Raw genomic sequence first — 18,615 nt, 5'->3', positions numbered from 1 at the left:
TTCCTGCTGTGGATAGCATTGCACCCCTCGAAACTCCGTAGTGGTGCCTCTGTTTCCTTTAGCTCAACACAGTAAATGAAACGGCGGAAAGCTACTGAGACCGGGTATAATGCCAATGAAAGTGCAAAGTGGGCTGTCGTGCAGACGACACCACGAAGGAATACAACCAAGATGGCGGCTGGCTACTTCTGGTGAACGCGCGCATGAGCAGTAGACTCTGTGAAATCTGTCTATTCCTTAGGCTCAACTATATGGTTACTGCTTAAACGTTTCCACTGCCTAAGCTAGCTAACTGAAGCTCTCCTAGGTAAGAGCCAGCTGACCTGTGGCTCATCTTCGGAGCCTACTCGCATATCTTCTGCCCTGTTACACCGATCAATGTGTTTAATCCAGCTAGCTCGCGTGGAAATTCTGCATACAGTGGCTGTACGTAACCTGTTAAAAAACTTACTGGCGGCTTATATTCTTACAAAGTAATTCGGCGAAACTGCTTCGCAGAAGCAGCCTTCGATGTGCAATAATCCTCCTGGACCTGTGAGCCTTTCGGAGGGCCACACGGCTCGGGCGCTTACGGCCGAGCAGCAACCCAGGTGCAGTTGCAGGGGGCACATGGTATCTTCGGGGAAAACAATATTCATGCTCAGAAACTTCGTATGTTATTGCGACACGTCCTGACTGACAGCTTTTTATGTGGCCTACAGTGGAACCTGGTGTGTGACGATGCCCGGCTGAAAGCGGCGCCCCAATTTACCTACATGATTGGCATGACGGTCGGCTTCATCCTCATGGGTCAAATCTCGGACATGTGAGTTTCGCATGCGCTGCTCTGAACTCATTTGTCGGGTGGGGACACTGCACTCGCTGTTGTAGCTAAGCGTGTAATGACTAATAATTTCATCAGAGCGCGGAACTGCAAACAACTATCGGCACCATGGCACGTACGACGAGGTTTTGCAGCCTTGGATAAGGTAGCCTGAGGTAGCCTTGGTTGGTTGGTTGGTTTATGGGGTTTAACGTCCCAAAGCGACTAAGGCTATGAGAGACGCCGTAGTGGAGGGCTCCGGAAATTTCGACCACCTGGGGTTCTTTAACGTGCACTGACATCGCACAGTACACGGGCCTCGAATTTCTCCTCCAAAGAAATTCAGCCGCCGCGGCCGGGATCGAACCCGCGTCTTTCGGGCCAGCAGCCGAGCACCATAGCCACTGAGCCACCGCGGCGGCTGAGGTAGCCTTAGAAACGTCAGTTGTTCACTAATAGCGTACGGAGTATGCGCCTTCCCTACTCCTCACACCTACTCGTGTGCGTAACTTCTGCTTGTCGACATGATCGACGTAGGCGCTTCGCAGCAGCTAAGCGTAAAGTGCAGCGAAAACCAAGATTTCAAAACTGACGCTAGTAATTAGCACGGACATGGCGGACATGTTTTTCGCCTTAAGTTTGACTCTATTGATGCGCAAAAATGTATTGCCTCCGCAAATTCTTATATTAAACACAATAATTAGATCGTGAAATGTGACGCGCATGTCATTTCTGCGCTCGTTCTTGAGAAACAATAAATTTTGCCTTGGCTCTTGCTGATGTCACTGTATACGTTGAGCATGGCCCGACATCACCAAGGCTTTACTACCTAGCCTGGAACCTCAGTTCCTGAAACTATGTTGTCCAGCTAATAAGGGGTGTTGAGTTTCGATCCCACATGATCTAACGAGGACAATGGTGTCACCTCTGGGCTAAAAACGTATACTTCATTCGAAAGACACAAATTTGCGAGAATTGCTAATACTGCTCAAGAAACGGCCGTGTTTGCAACGCATTTCGCCAACTTTTTTTCTTGCAGATACTTCGTTTCATTCTGACTAGCAGGTAGATATGTCACATTTGCATTGGGCAATATTCGCGATTCGCATTAACGCATGAAGAACGAGACGCGTGTCGTTAAAACAATCTATTAAGGAACGCAAGTGCTCAAATGCTCATTTCCTGCGGGCACCTTCTGGAAAGAACTTTTTGTTGGGCTAGATGGTGCATGTTGTAAGAAAAGAACTGTAGCGCAACCAAGACGTACACAAGAGAGGACCACACAGGACTAGCGCTAAACTTCATCTAACTTTATTCACTAACAGCGCAGCAAATATAAGGAAAAACCAGGACACGTGCAAAGAGATACCAGTTCCCACACAACACTATCTACATAACCATTCAAGATACGCCATTTCCGATTTGTAGAGGCTCACCGACGTATCGCTAACACAAAATACACCTCTTTTTTATATGAAATGCTTCCAATAGTTCCCTTGCCCTTGTATCTTTGCATTTACCTAAAATCGTTATCTCGTGAAACTATGGTTGACACTTTTTGCAGTACTTGCATCTAGCCTGTGGCAAATGTTCTGCCGCTCGAGGGCATTCATAACACTCAGCGCAGTGCTGAGAAAGGTGTGCGCACCACTTACGTCTTTTACTGACCGGGCGTTGTCCTACGTGTGTACTTCTCTGCTCTGCAGTTAGTTTTCGCAGCTCTCCAGATCCATTCCCCACTCGCTTTCGCAGGTATGGTCGCCGGCCTGTGCTGCTGGCCGGCTTGGTGGGTTACGTGATTGTGGAGTACTTCATGGCCCTGGCCACCGATTTCTCCGTGTTCTGTGCGCTGCGCTTCTTCAACGCCATCGCAGTTGCTGCCGCCAACAACAGTCTGACGCTTTGTAAGCGTGCAAAGAACACTTACATTACCAGCATCCCTTTGTAGCAAACTGTTTATTGTTGAGATTTCCCGCTTTTCTCTCTCTCTCGTTTGCTCCGCGTGCTCCTGACCCAACCGCGGCTGCGCCACTGTGTGCGTGCTGTCCTTGTCGCAGATGTGGAGAGCATAGGCCCGAGCTATCGGGGTCGATCGATGGTGGCTTACGGCCTCTTCTGGGGTGTGGGCATTGCCCTGCTGGCTGGATTGTCTGCCATTGTGCCTGGCTGGCAATGGCAGCTCGTTGTCTACGCCACCATGTACGCGCTGCCTCTGGTACTGTGGAGGTGAGCCACTGACCAAACCCCCTGTATTCTCAGTGATATTTTGACTGTCGACACCTGAGAATCGTTCGCAGCCGCGGAAACTAGTGACATTTGTTCTTTGCAGGTCGCAAGAGCAGTTGCCAGAATGTCGCGTACTTCAACTTATATGAAGCTGATATTCAGCTCATTTCCTTCGGGAAGAGACTGCCATTTTAGGCACAAACAGTTGTCATTAACTTTGAAATTTTATAAATTTTAAGAAAAACTTCTTTATGAAAAGCTCCTTCCTAAAGCTGCAACCGTATTAAATTCCTCTGCAATCTCAATGCTGTCCATTACATTTACTGCGATAAATGCATGGCAAAGAGCTATTGATATTGAAGCTTCTAACTGTTAACTGAACTGCAAGGCAGTGAATCTTCAACTTAACTATTACGCTGTCACGTCACAGGGGTTACCGCAAGGCCGTACACGCTGACGGCAGGCAAAAAGGATAGTCATGAAACTCGCTGTTTATTAGGCAAATCTGCGCTCGCAAAGAATAGAGCTCTGCGGCTGCGCTAGCAGCAAGCCAGCTCGGCGGTCGTCGAAGATCAGAATCACCGTCGTTCTCGGCCACACTGAGTTTAGAGGTGACGAAGAATTATTTGCGGTAAAGGGCTGAAGACACCAACAACTATCTCGAACGTTATAAAGAGGGTGTCGCGCGCGGTTACAAGAGACTTTTAGCTGAGCAGAATAACGTTCCGCTCCGCTGGGGGCCCCCCAGCGGCGCGCCAGCGGAATGTAGCGCGAGTAAAGAGTTTTGTTTCAGTGCAGCGTCTAAAACGTCCGATTGAGCGTAGTAAAGCGGAGCAGTGTGCTGCCCCACCTATTGGTGAAAAATGGAATTGCACTGAAACGAATATGAATCACGCTTGCTTTTATTGTACTAAAATTGCTAAATAAAGGCAGCATTTCTGTTTCTAGTGTATTCTTTAACTTTACGTTGTCTTATAATCTAATAGTAAGTATGGCGTGTTAGAAAAAAAAAAAGAAACATTTGGCACTTAGATGGTCAAGTCAAGCCGAAGCCCCGCTCGAGCGGGCGAGCGCGCAGCGCCGTAAATCCGCTGGCCACCTGAGCGTTGTGCGCATGCGCAGCGGCATCCCCTCTCGTCCGCTCCGCTCCACTGGCCGATGGCCCGCTCTACTAAAAGTCTCTACAATCTTCTTCAGAGAAATTTGGTCGCCTGTGGCGTGACAAAATTGAGTTTGCTGGCGGCCTTGAACAAGTAACACGAAAAAACATTGATAGGCTTGCCTGAAACTTCTGCTCAAGAAGTATGGGCCAAAATGTAGAAGTGAAGTAGCGTGCCGACTAAATGCTCATGAAGCGGACTATGACACTGGTTACTTATGGCACGATTTTAACACAGAATGTGTTTTATGCCTTGTTCTCGAAGATTTTCCTGTATGTGACAAAGATCACGGCCGCGTGCAACTGGGTTAAAATGCAAGAATAGAGCAGGGTGTCGGCAGTGCGAATCGAACTCTCTAACTCTCTACTGGGGTGATTACGCGCAGCATACGATTGCACTATAGCGATCGAGCTATAGGCGCGGACAGCTTTGTGGCTCTGCAGCAGGTGTTATTAGCGTGCGGTGACCGATTACGCAAGTGTTACTCTCCTGCGCTCATGAGTCAAACGTACAGGTTACGCAGCCGCCTTCTCGCACACGTAACTTCTGCTGCTGCAAAGCCACAGAAAGTTGTCCGCGAGTATACCCATGCTATAAGCAATCGGCAAGCGGATGAGGAAACGCCTGATGGAAACGCTGCCAACGCGATACCCATAAGTAGTGCCTATCCCTTTACTTCTGGGCGGTGACAATCGTACGCGATTCTCGGAGGATCGGTCGTTACATCCGATGTCGAGACACGAAAGTTTGTTATATCCAAGATAGCGTACTTGAGTTTGTTATATCCGGGGTCAATACACGAAAGCTAGCTGTATCCGAGGTAGTATACTAAGTTTACATAGGTAGTGTATTAGTTCGTAGCCCGGTGGGTAGGTTGCCACCTGCCACTGGCTACTAACAAACGGGGTTTGCCACTTCCGCTTGAACAGACCATTCTATTTTTAACGTATTAATAAGTAACTGTTAGCACGTCCTCAAATCCATTACTGGATAAATACTGAAAGGTCCGCATGCTATTTTTCGGCCAGTGCCGGTACTTGGCAGTGAAAGTTGCGCATATACTCAATAGATGGGTGCACAATTTTATTTGTCTAGCAGGACAGTGCCAGTACTTGAGCCTTCATCTGCTGGTAATGTGCTCAACGTCTTATCTTCTTAAGAAGTATACGTGTCTCGACGACACTGTGAAGATCTGACCCAACCATAGTTATCAGTGACTGCATAGGTTAGGAAAAGCTAACTCTGCAGGCGTAGTTAACGCAGTGCATGTCGGTGCAAATTCTCAAACAACTGGGTATGAAAGCAGATAACTACGTAATGGGCCTTCGCAACGGTTAATCAGCGTCCCAGCCTTTTAGCGATTTCCTTACGAAGTTCTGTCACTGTTTTTGCCTTGAAATGTTGTGCGTTTCGCTTGCGCTATTCGTTGTCGTGGAAATTTTCATGAGATGAGTGAACTACATTGTCACAGCCTGGCAAGGAAAAACCTATTTATTACCGGTTATGAAGCCAAGAAAACCATGTGCAGCAGGTCGATCTATGAACTCTCTATAGCCTGTAAATGATGTGCGCATTTCATAGCCAACTCCAAACTGTTTCATGACCCTTTTAGTGACAGCTCTGTGCCAAGCCCCTTTATATAGTTTACTCTGTCGGGTTAGGCAATGGGCTCTATATTTTCTCTTAATCTGTCATCAGGTATATAGTGGAGTCTCCGAAGTGGCTCCTGACGGTTGGGAAGTACGCAAAAGCTGAAGAAGCCATCAGGAAGATTGCCAAAACAAACGGCCGTCCGGAGTTGAAAGAGGAAGAATTCACAGCCCTGAAGCATTATTACAGAGAGGTAAGGTACATCAACGTATGCCTTTAATTCTGTTAACAGTACAGTGGCAAGCTAAATAAAGTTTAGCTACCTTGTGATAGCATCAAGTTTAGTTTAGCAGCATCACGTTTAGCTACCTTGTGATATTGTTGGAGGTACCGTTGCAAACGGGATGTTTGAGGGGCAATACCCACAGTGCTGCATCCTTACAGTCGCTGTACTTACCATTCAAGCTCGAGCTCCGAGCTTTCAGGATACCAGGTGTACGATTGCTGCTAGGGTCGCGTTGTCGGAAGTTTAAATGCATGTCCGATAGGTTCTGAATTGGCCACACTAACCACTCTGGTGGCGCCGCCATGCGGCTGAAATGTATTATCTGGCACTGGACTAGCCTTAGTCTTGCTAGGGGGTAGCGGTTTCGTCTTCCTTCGCACGAGCTCCCCGCGATCTTGCACGTCCTAGCGCAACCCAGTACACTTTCCCCGACTACGCCTACCGTTTGTTGGCGGCGATATTTTCATTCTATGTCGGGTGTACCCGTTGAATTATGCAGCGCTAGCATCTGAATCCTCTTGCGGCGAAACAGCCGTCGTCTGCGTCCGTGGGAAGCTTCTACTGCCCAGCGCCCCTAGTGGATCGGAGCGAATGGGGGCACTTTCCGGGCACCCTTCATGCTCGGAAGATGCCTCCTTTGGGCACACACCGTTAAAGATGCACATCCCATCAACGAACTCCACCCACTCCCCTCCACGCTTAAAGTCTCCACCCGCCAGAGGCCACGTAGCGGTTCGGAAAAGCGACGGTGAAATCAAATTCACAGAAGAATGGCCTGAGGGGCGAGTTGGTGCATGATGAAATGAACGGCGGCGCAACAAGGACACTAACAAGAGAGGGGACACCACAGTGCGCATGTGGTGTCCCCTCTCTTGTTAGTGTCCTTGTTGCGCCGCCGTTCATTTCATCAAATTCACAGACAGTGGGAAGCTCATCAGTATAAACGAGAATTAGCCCTGCAGGGGCATCTGCAGCTTGCAGATGCTGGTGAGCTGCGACGCCACTCGTCCCTGAGCATCCGCAGAAATATCCCCGCAAGGGGAGGATGGTGAGCAGCGCGTCACCGCGGACTTAAGCACCAGCGCTTAGCCGTGCGTGGCATCGCCGTGTCCGGGGAAAAGGGGATCCTGGTGGTTGAGTCAATGCCGAGCGTTTGGACCTGTAAGGCCCCTCGGCGGAGGCAACACACCACTTTGGCCCCAGCTTCCTGTGGACGGCATCTCCGGCCTGTCTGACCGAGGGAGATCGGCAGTCGCCTTTTCCTGTCCTTCCCTACATCTTTGTTTCCTATCGTCTGTCTCACAATTTTCCAGTATTCTCCTTCCTTATTTGTCATTTCCATTTTCTAGGCTGCTAGGGTTAACCTTGTGTGACGAACTACCTTGCGTTCCGTCATATTGGGTTATAGGAAACCTGCGCTGAAGTTTCCCCGCCTACTACTAGCGCCACCTAGCGTCCATCGCCTCACTGTTTGGTAGGACGAGGGGAGCTACCGCGGCTAGAATTTGCGGAACGGCGACCGAAAAAACGCCACAACTGTCAGCATACCGCGGCGTTTGCAAATGCCACATCGAAGAGGGCTACGATAGGTGTTTTCTACTTGTTTCTGTCGTAGACACGCGAATTAAAGCGGCTACCGAAATGTTCAGGCGGTTGAACGAGTACGGCAAATTCACATGCGGCATATTCGTTCATTGTTTGGAAGTGGAAGCTTTAATTTGCTGAACGCAATGCGGCATCGCTGCTCGTGGCACGTGTAAGGTGTGCTTACCTGACGGCTAAACCGTGCAAGCCGCGGCCGACGCCCGAAGGAGCAAGTATTTTTTCGGGAATGCCAAGCGACGTACGTAATGCACCACCTTACATGTGCTGACAATTTTCCCCGCATTATACCACCGCGAGGTTCCTAGAGTGGCTCCTTAAAGGCATAAGTAAGCTGTGCGCTCTAAAATTAATTCACAAGGTCGGCGTAGCTCGCTGTATGCAGCAACTAAAATCCACATTGCTTCAACTGCACTCGGAGCGCTTTTGTTTTTTAGTTTCTTCAGTGTTAATATTTGCTTGCATACACAGCACGAAAACTTTCACGCAGTATTTGTTTTAGGATACATGCTAATCCCACATAGCTTTCTTCATTTTACACTGAACCGAAACAAATTTTCTGTATTCATATTTGCTGCTGTAGGCTGTGCTTTCGATGACACTTCGCATTGTGGAGGTAGTTATACCGTTATCAGCAGCACGGCCGCTTTTTTTTAGTCCGGCATGCTCTGTGCTCTGATTTTCGACCGTAGCAGGTGCTCTAAAGGGACGGAGGAAGGCACGTTAAGATCATACCAGCCACAAATTTCTGTGTTGCAGAAGATAGACAGAAACCTGTTTTTCTAGTTTTCTCCGAATAACTATTTCATTGTGTGACACTAAATGGAACTACTTCCAATGTTGCATGAACTTAGCACAACAGAAATTAACGAAAAAATTTCAATCTGCTTGGAACAACGAATTAAATAGTAAACTACACTTGGTGAAGCCCATTTTAGGTGAATGGAAGTCATGTGTGCCCCAGGAACGTTTCAGGGAGCTGTTTCTCTGCCGTCTCCGAATAGGCCACACACATCTTACGCATAACTTCTTGCTAACAAAACAAGACAAACCTTTTTGCGAAGAATTCAGAGACGATCTTACGGTTAACCAAATTTTATTCTCTTGTGCGAAACATGGAAACCTAAGAAAGAAGTACTTTATTCCATTGTAAAACGAATACATTCCTTTTCATCCCGCACTGCTTCTAGGAGATAAGGCAGTTTTTGATATGTCTTGCGTTTTTAACTTTTTAAGAGAAGCAGGATCTCTTGAGAAACGAATTCTCACTAGCTGCTTTAATAATTTTCTGGTAGACCACAGCCTCTTTTTAATTCCTGAGAAGAAGGCTGAGGTGTATATTTGGTTCTTTGGGAGCCTCGAGATCCTTGCCCAGCCAAGGACGACTGCTGAGGTTACCCCCCCCCCCCCCCCTTCCTTTACATCTTTTTCTGCTAGCCATTTACAAAATTTTTCTTTCTTAATACTAGGTAGAAAGAACTAACTTTTTAAGCTCTCTACACCATGTTTTTTTCTCACATATTTGTAAAAATCTGCAGAAAGATTTTCGTATACCTTGAGCTTGGCGCATGATACCCTTAGCTGCTTATGCGCCATTAAACCCAACACTACAACATCATCGACAACCCATATGACAGCGATCACCTCTCTGTCCTAATTAGTTTCACATCTGCACCGGAAATCATCACAACGAAACTGCCACGTTGGAAGCTTCATTTAGCAGACTGCTCACTTTTTAGAGCAGAAGCCACTTTAGAAAAAATAGTTTTAGACACTCAGCATCGAATAGATAAATGAAAAGTTCATGAATTGTGTCATAACTGCCGCACACTTAGATATTCTTCAGTTTTCAGGAGTGGTGAAAAAAACCCCACAAAGTGTGATGTAGACACAAGACTGCAAGGAACCCAAAAAACAACAAAACAAAGCTTGGGGTAAATTTCGCAGATACCCGACATACGAGAACCTCGTAAATTTTAAAAATGCAAGAGCTAAAGCTCGATATGTCCGTCGCAGTGCCGAGAAAGCCTCATGACAGTTATGTTTCATCGATAAACAGTCAAATCACATCGAGCGAAAATGTGGGAGCAGGTTCGAACATTGTATGGCTGCTTCTCCCCGTTGACAGTTCCTCTTTTGGTAACACCTGGCACACAAACAAGCATAAGGGAACAGACAAACATTTTGCGGGAACGCTTTGCTGCAGTTTCCAGTTTGTCACACTATACGCAGTCATTTCTAAACTGCGAAAATATAGCCGAAAAACAGACTTCCAAAAAGTGGAGGCGCAAACGAACAATACAAGTTTAATTATTCTCCAAGAAATCAAATGTTCTGTATGCCTGCATAAGAACAGCCCCAGGACCCCGGCCAGTTACTTTCCCATCCACATCTTTTCCAGCCTGCCTAGAGGCACTCTTGAATTTCTTTAACAAAATATTCATAGAAGGAAAAATGCCTAAGGAGTGGAAAAGAGCCGTCATAGTGCCATTCCTGAAACCTGGAAAACATCCAACTTCCCCTAGTAGCCATAGGCCAATAGCCTTTATAAGCTGTCTCACCAAATCTTCTGAAAGTGTCATGAATATGAGTAACTTTTGTCCTTGAATCCCGCGACCTTGACATCAATCAGTTCGGTTTTAAAAAAGCGTACTCAACAAATGACCCTCTAGTTCGCCTCGAAAATACAACCAGAGAAGCTTTTCTACAAACAGCACTGTCTTGCAGTCTTCGATATGGAGAAACCATGTGATACGACTTGGAGGTGTGGGATCCTCCGCGACCTAGGTGCCCTAGGCATCTGCGGTCGGACGTTGTACTGCCTGAATGACTTCATTTTCAACCGTTCTTTTCGTGTACGCCTAGGCTCAACCCTGTGAAGGAGCTTCATTCAGGAAAATGGAGTACCTCAGAGGTGCATATTAACCATGACACTATTTAATATAATGATCTCAAAGAGCCTTCACATCCTCAAACGTAGCAACATGCGAGAGGCAAATACAATTGACGGTAAACAAACTAGTAACATGGGCAGATGGGAATGGTTTTCAGTTTTGCACGCAGAAAACAGTGGCTGTTCTGCTGTTCCCGCTCAAACGAGGCCTACAAGCAGACCCCAACTTACAGTGTATGCGTCAGCGAGGCCATACTACCTTAAACGACTGGATCCAGTTCATAATTTAGGTTTTCGTATTTCTACTGGTGCATAGAAGACGTCGCCCGTAAACAGTCTTTATGTAGAAACTAACGAACCATCACTTAGAGACAGAACAACCATGCTCACGTGTTCATACATTCTGAAAATTCGCTCACTACCTAACACATCTGTCACCAAACAGTTACAAAGTGCCCATCTAGAACACTGTTTAACAACAAACCGCAAACTACCAGGCCACTGCTCTTGCGATTTGAAGAGATGTGCCAAAGCCACGGCGTACTAGACACATTACCTGACATTGCTCGAAGACGAGATCCACTGCCTCCACGGTGCAACTTCCCTGCAATCTGCATTACACATTTGCGTAAAAACCAAACTCCACAACAACATATAAAACAAGAATTTCTTGCACTCTAGTAAAAGTACAGTACTTTCGCAGTTTTTTATACAAATGGCTCAAAAACAGACGTTTATGTTGGGCGAGCAGCGGTACAAGTGAATTGGAATGAAATGAAAAAAAAAAAACTTTTCCTGTATACCTTGAGCTTGGCACATGATGGCCTAAGTTGCCTAGGTTCCATAAATCCGAACACAGCACAACACATAAACGTGAATTGTAGAAGCAATACCCAGATATGCGCATCAGATTATATCGCCTGTGCATTCTTTTATCAAAGGTTGGACTGAGCAATTTCTTCGGAAACGAGTTGCTTTTTGTATGAAAGTAGTATTCAGGAAGACGGTGCAAGAATTCGCAGCGTTACAGCTGCTTATTTCATGGTACGTTTAACTTTTTGGCCTGTGCATGCTCTCTCTGCATGCAGTACTGATATATTTGTCGATGCTAGAAGCGTGTCCCACCAGGCATCGGGTCCAGGAGCACCGCCGCAATGCCGAAGGAGGAAGGAACGTGGGCTGGAGACGGGGAGTAGGGGAAGTGAAGGAAAAAACTGTATTCACATAATTACATTATTTACATAGAGCGGGACTGAGAATGGCTCTCAGTGGAAGGGGAACGTCTTCGTCAACCGTAGTCGACTGGAGCTAGCAGGCTTCCCTCGGCCACACTCACGGCCGAGTTAAATATCGTCCGGTTTCCCCAGATCCCTGGCTGGGGAAAAATGGTCGACGAGCACTGTCCAATCGGATGGACCGAAGGGGACCTCCTTGTTACCGCCCACGGCTGGGCAGGTGCGAGCTTGTCCACTCTGTCGCAGCTGGGTCGAAGAGAGGGGGAGATTGCTGACTCATCCAGCCCCGCGGGAAAGGAATCTCCTAAAGTCTTTCAGCAGGGGAATGAACTTGCCTCCCCGCCGATTTCCCAGAACGCGAGTCGGGGACACAGAATTCTTCAATTATCCGCCAGCGTGACGGCGCCGCCAGGTCGCCTCCGCATTCACGGTGGTTGCTCGGACAATAGCTCCTGGGCCTCGCCTGCCTTCGTCGCCGCTGCACTCCGTTCAAGGAATTTCGCTGGGGTTTTGGCTGACAATGGCCCCTGGCATTCCTGCCACACTAATCCGCTGAGGCTCGGAGGGGCATTCCAAGAATCCAACTTCCCATGGTCGTCGCGAGGTTGTCGACCTCGATGAATGTTCACGGTAGCTGCATGATCGGGCCCACGTGGTCCGAGTGGACACAGGTGTGACGGGAACACACAAAGAGAGTTAAGGGGGGGGGGGGGGGGTAGAAACACAACAGCACGTCCGCCGCCCGAAGAAGTCTCGTAGTGGTTGCAGCCAACGCTGCTGCGCGCAGAGACCTGGAGTTGTGTCCGTTCGGCCTTTGGTCACAGCTGGGCCCAAAGGTTCTTCTTGCTTCGTTGACAGCTGTAACGAGCTCAACCAGCAAAGTCCAAAGCCCAACAAGCAGAAAGCGCCAAACTGACTTCAAGAACTGCCAAGCTGTTTTCGGTCAACAAAATCTCTTTAGAGAAAATGAGCTGTAGCGTGAAATTTACGTCCTCCTCCGAAAGTTGACATGTTTGACCAAACCAGAATACACAGAGCTTGTTTAGCCAAAAGGGAGGAAAATTTTCTAAAATTTTGGGGGGGTGCCGTAGCACGGTTTATGTCACAGAAAGCCACCGCCCGTGAGAGCACAAAGGGAAGGTGGAGCTGCTGAACACACATACAAACAGACAAAAATGATTCTCGCTAAAGCAAAAGAACAATACAAATTTGCATAGCGGAATAACGTCTGGGGAGTCATGAAAGGGCATTACACGGGAAAGCTTCGGCTGAGGCCATCAGCGTTTCCATTACCTCGCACTTTACTGCAACGCATGTAAACTGAGTCCCGCAATGCCAAGCTCCAAAATTTCACTCTCATTTCGCATAGGAGAGTGTAATGAACAAAAGACAAAAACAAGCATTAAACTCAATATGAGATTATGCGTCATATCCGCCCCTTGCGCGGCCGTGGTCCGACAGCTGCTTTAGCAGATAAGACATTACATAATGCTAGGAATTTCAGCTTGCATTTCTGTACAGGAGAGTTAAATGAACAAAAGAGACAAGCATTCAACTCAAGAACGGGTTATTCCTCGAACCCGCCCGCAAACAGCGGTGCGACTCAGGGAATTTACTGGTTCCTATTTTTCAGCCGCCCCCTGCGCGGCCGCGGTCCGATAGCTACTCTAGCAGGTGCAAAATTACACAAGGCTAGGAACTTCAGCTTGGGACCCTGCACTGTTCCTCGTCCAAGTCTCGCGGTTCTGAAGTTTGGCTGACGCTCAGAAAGCAGAATGCGAGAAGGGAACGAACGGGTGCGAATCCCGTGCCAGCGTATCCGTCTCTCTCGGATTGGGTTCGCGCGTTGCGTCCCCTTAGCTTGTGTTCCCTTCAAGCGGCGCGTGCGAACTCTTGAGCGCTGAGGTGCCAAATTGGGGCGGGTAACCGGTTGTCCGGTTTTCTGTGCAGCAGTCAACATGAGGCGCACTTTCCCCTTCATTAACATTCCCCGTTTGGCCACCTCTATACGCTGCCGTTCTGTGGAAACCCTCGCTGTTGGTTTGCAGTTGATATATTTTGCCGATGCTAGAAGCGTGTCCCACCAGGCATCGGGTCCAGGAGCACCGCCGCAGTGCCGAAGGAGGAAGGAACGTGGGCCGGAGACGGGGAGTAGGGGAAGTGAAGGAAAAAACTGTATTCACATATTTACATTATTTACATAGAGCGGGACTGAGAATGGCTCTCAGTGGAAGGGCAACGTCTTCGTCAACCGTAGTCGACTGGAGCTAGCAGGCTTCTCTCGGCCACACTCACGGCCGAGTTAAATATCGTCCGGTTTCCCCAGATCCCTGGCTGGGGAATAATGGTCGACGAGCACTGTCCAATCGGATGGACCGAAGGGGACCTCCTTGTTACCGCCCACGGCTGGGCAGGTGCGAGCTTGTCCACTCTGTCGCAGCTGGGTCGAAGAGAGGGGGAGATTGCTGACTCATCCAGCCCCGCGGGAAAGGAATCTCCTAAAGTCTTTCAGCAGGGGAATGAACTTGCCTCCCCGCCGATTTCCCAGAACGCGAGTCGGGGACACAGAATTCTTCAATTATCCGCCAGCGTGACGGCGCCGCCAGGTCGCCTCCGCATTCACGGTGGTTGCTCGGACAATAGCTCCTGGGCCTCGCCTGCCTTCGTCGCCGCTGCACTCCGTTCAAGGAATTTCGCTGGGGTTTTGGCTGACAATGGCCCCTGGCATTCCTGCCACACTAATCCGCTGAGGCTCGGAGGGGCATTCCAAGAATCCAACTTCCCATGGTCGTCGCGAGGTTGTCGACCTCGATGAATGTTCACGGTAGCTGCATGATCGGGCCCACGTGGTCCGAGTGGACACAGGTGTGACGGGAACACACAAAGAGAGTTAAGGGGGGGGGGGGGGGGTAGAAACACAACAGTACCTACCCGTAGAATTTGGCTCACTGCAGACCGTCACCTCGGTTTATCTAAAAGCGCACAGAATGTTGTTTGCTGTCAGCGAAGTTTGCATGGAGGTATGTGCGGTTTCAGATAACCCCACACCGGCCTGTGTGTGCTGTGTATCTGTATTTTTCAGCAACGTAGCAGCCAAGAAGCGAACAGGTGCTCAAGACTTATGGCCCTTTGCAAGTCCAAAAAGATGATCCTGTTCACTTTCACCAACGTTATCTTCCAGTAAGTGCCCCGCGTATTATCTTGCAGCATATCACTCGTTTATTCCCTATCCGCTGAATGTAAATCGGGCAACAAGTTAATTGTGGCAAAAGCTGAACAGCTAGCTTGCTGTCTCGACTGTACCCACTCTAAAAGCACAATCCGTTGGTTGAATGTGTGAAGCAGAAATGTAAAAAAACGTGGAGAAAAAACTCGCATGTCTTTTTTTTCTGTCGTTCATTGTTGAGCTGTAAACTTTATTACCGTCTCCCATTAAGACTCATTAGCTGAAATCGCACCAGTGATAATGAAACGAATATTTTTTGCAATATTTATTTGTCATCTGCTGCAGGCTAAATTAAACGAAATGATCTGTGAAACCACTTGAACGTTCCCTTTGCACTTTCGCATTTGATTATTGCATTGTACTATTGCTGTTGTCATTCGCTGCATTCACAGTGTCACGTAGTGGTGACGGTAGTCTGGGGCGCAGGAAGACAGCGAAAAGGCTTCCAAACGAAACTCTATTAGGCTGACTTGCGCCCAAAAAGAACTGAATGACTAGGCGGCCGCGTAGCAACAAGCGTGCTCGGCGGTCGTCGAACAGAGTGCCCGCTGCTCTCGGCCGCGCACTAACTTTCGAGATACGGTGTACAAAATAACCACAGAAGTCTGGAACATCGTAGAACCACTTCAGCCTGGTTGCGGTCGCTCGAGGTAAATCTGGTCGCGTCTTGCATCACAAATAAAACGATAAAGCCGCTTGTTGACGGCGTTAAACATTGACAAATCAACAGTACAAAGCTTCGTGGCAATAGAGTAGCTTTGACTGCAATAGTTGGGGATGCGCTACCTGGAACACAACTACCAGTGTTTACTTCGCAGAAGTGTGTTCGCAAGTCTGTTCGCAAGTGAATAAGATCTCAGAAGAGTTGCGGAAGTACGCTGCATATAACGCCAGGCGACGATGCCTTTACTTTGGGATCTGCGGGTTGCCTCCGGGCTGCACACCTTTAGGTGCACATCATTTTCCATAGCACAAGAAAACTTATGCACCACGAGGTGTAGTCAGCTGGCTAAGTGCTCTTGTTATAGCATTTTATTCTGTTCCTTGCTACGAAAGATTGTTTTGCAGTGACGGTCCCGGTCAGACTCGTTTAAGTTCGTTTCACTTTTGGTGGTGCCAAAAACATCGAGACAATCTGCTTGAGGGCAGAAACGTGGAGAAAGTGCTGTGGAGGTTTCTTAGCTACAATCTGCTAGTTTGTAAACACGGGTTGCATTATTGTATCCTTCCTCCCTCAATGATGGTGGTCTTCAGCGCTGTGTCAACTCGTTCCCTACGATGGGAAAAATAACCGCAATCGGTGGGTTTCCGTTTTTTTTTTTTTTCGTCCAACAACTACGTGATTCAAATATTTAATCCAGCTACATTGAGTGAAGCCTGCCAAAGCACTATTTAATAACATGAGCCTGGTTAGCGCTTCACGGCTTGCTATTCGATCTTATTTGCGAAATCAATATTTTTAGATAGTTTGACCAAAACTTCAAGAAAACAATCACTTTACGGCTTATGTATTTAGGCACACCGTTGGGCGAAGCAGTTTGACAAACCGTTCGGTGCGCAGGCGGTATGAAAGCCTGTCCCTAGTGATGTGGAAACCCTACGAATGCGACAAATAACATCGGTAATGTCAATAACCTTATCAAAACGGCCGCTGAGTCAGGAAAAACTGGCGTAAATAAGAAACTAACAGACTCGTTGCCATCGATGTTCTGTGGTGGTTCCTCGGATCTTCTTCGCTGTCTGAACTGAAGTCGTATGATGAGGCAGCATCCTCAGTCACGGCTACGTAGATTGCTGTCAAAATCAACCGTGGACGCAGCTGAATAACGAGACCTGCCCCGTTTCAGGGCGCGTGCCGTACTGGCGGAGTCCATTCTCAACCTCTACGCTTTGCTCTTTTCACAAGCGGTTCAAAAATTATCGCCACGTGGAGAAAAGACAAAGTGAAGAGGAAATTAAATTGTAGTTTTCTAGCTTAAAGAAAGATAACTCGGTGTGCTCAAAAACTGGGGAAGCATTTGAAATTGGAGTTCGCATCCGTCGTTAGCGGGCTAATGATAGTCAATGGGCGTGGTATGGAGAGTTAATTAATGAGCAGCCGCATATGTATGAACTTTCTACTCCGGTAACGCCTGACAAACCGGGATATCTCAACTTCGTCGAGCGAGTCGAAAAGCGCTATCCGCGCAGTAAATTGGTCAAGGTTTACGTTGTATGTTATTATATTGTCAATTAGAATCTTACTGGAATTAAGCGACTGGCACTACATGTGATCGACAACGTTTTAAATTTTTCGTCCTGTCAAAACTTTTTTCTTCTAGTAGTATGTCCAGAGACGTGCTAAAGACAAAAGGTGGCAATTTTACTAAAAGCGAGTGCATCATGAATCTCCTTACAAAAATAATTTTTCAAGCCGAATCTGGAAGAAGGGCGGCCATTACCAAGTGCGGGAAAAGATGTCAATACGGAGCACTCGGAATTACTTGGACGCCTTAGATAGTTGTAGCGTTTCGGTGACTCGCTGCTGGCAGTAGAAACCGCAGCAAGCAGGCACGCGTTACAAGGGTGTACTGTGAGCGACACGAACAAAGATCACAGCACTGCTAACGGAAGCCCGCGAATAGGGACCACTTTTTATTTTGGCGGCGTCCGGTTTCATAGGTCGGACGAGAGATAGCGCTCCTAGTCAAGCTTTTGTGAAAACTCTGGTTTCTGGCTGGAATGGCAAAAATTAACGCTCACCAAAAACCAGACCCACCAGAAGATCGCGTGAGAGAAAACAGATCACCATATGCCCCACAGCGCTCGCTGGTCGCTCTACTGCGGAAACGCATGCAACGTGTGCGTTCCTGTCCAGCGCGCACGTTCGTGCTCCCGACGGCTACGCAGCGTTTCGGCATGATAACCGCGCCTGAAATGTGTAAACTTACCACAGTGCCAAACCTAGAGCTGCCATGCTGCATTTCAGCTTCCTACCTTTCACTTCATGCCATCCGTAATCTGCTCACTTCAACGGGCACGACTTGAAGACGGCACTCGGGTGTCCGTACACCTACTTCAAATCTGGTAAGTTGACTAACTACACGACACTCCACTAGGTGCACACGTAGTGTGCTGCAGAGCTTTGTAAGCGCTTGAAACAAGAGTGCCAGTTTTCTAACAAGCGTAGAACTTTGTCACGATTAGTTTTATGGCATGCCAAGCATATTAAGTGGCATATTAGAAAAACTGAAATTTCGTTGCAGTAGGCCTTAAACAACTCAACACGCGGCCGAATGCGCACTTCAAGAGCTTGTAATGAAGTACTGCGCGAAAAATTCAACCGGAATGGAGGGCCTAATGCATAGGCCTCTAATTTTTTTTGTGTGTGAGTTTATAATCGTTTTCATTTCCCCCTGACTGGCTTACAGCTAAAGTCGTTCCTGTCCATAAGAAAGGAGACCGGTTCTGCGTGAAGGACTATCGCCCCATTTCCTTTGCATCCACTTACTATCGCCCCATTTCCCTTCCACTTGTTGTAAATGCTTTAATGTATTGGCTCTTCAGATATTAAATACTGACACACTTCAAGCCCCTGCAAGCATGGTTTCAGAAA

At 47.9% G+C, this 18,615-nt stretch overlaps 1 protein-coding gene across 1 annotated transcript in view; it reads left to right on the top strand.

The window, feature by feature from the left end:
- The window catches only part of LOC149352948 (solute carrier family 22 member 6-B-like), a 39,874-nt gene that overhangs the window by 9,245 nt on the left and 12,014 nt on the right, over window positions 1-18,615 (top strand). Inside the window, exons 2-6 of the mRNA XM_089577259.1 lie at window positions 702-805; window positions 2,555-2,706; window positions 2,860-3,028; window positions 5,887-6,031; window positions 14,877-14,974. Of these exons, the coding sequence (XP_089433385.1) occupies window positions 702-805; window positions 2,555-2,706; window positions 2,860-3,028; window positions 5,887-6,031; window positions 14,877-14,974 (668 nt within the window). The remainder of the gene's footprint in view (window positions 1-701; window positions 806-2,554; window positions 2,707-2,859; window positions 3,029-5,886; window positions 6,032-14,876; window positions 14,975-18,615) is intronic.

The sequence above is a fragment of the Amblyomma mixtum genome, chromosome 3, assembly GCF_055824585.1.
Source record: "Amblyomma mixtum isolate Tamu chromosome 3, ASM5582458v1, whole genome shotgun sequence".
NCBI lineage: Eukaryota > Metazoa > Arthropoda > Arachnida > Ixodida > Ixodidae > Amblyomma > Amblyomma mixtum.
Note: the sequence above shows the minus strand (reverse complement) of the source record. Positions and strands in the feature narration are given on the sequence as shown.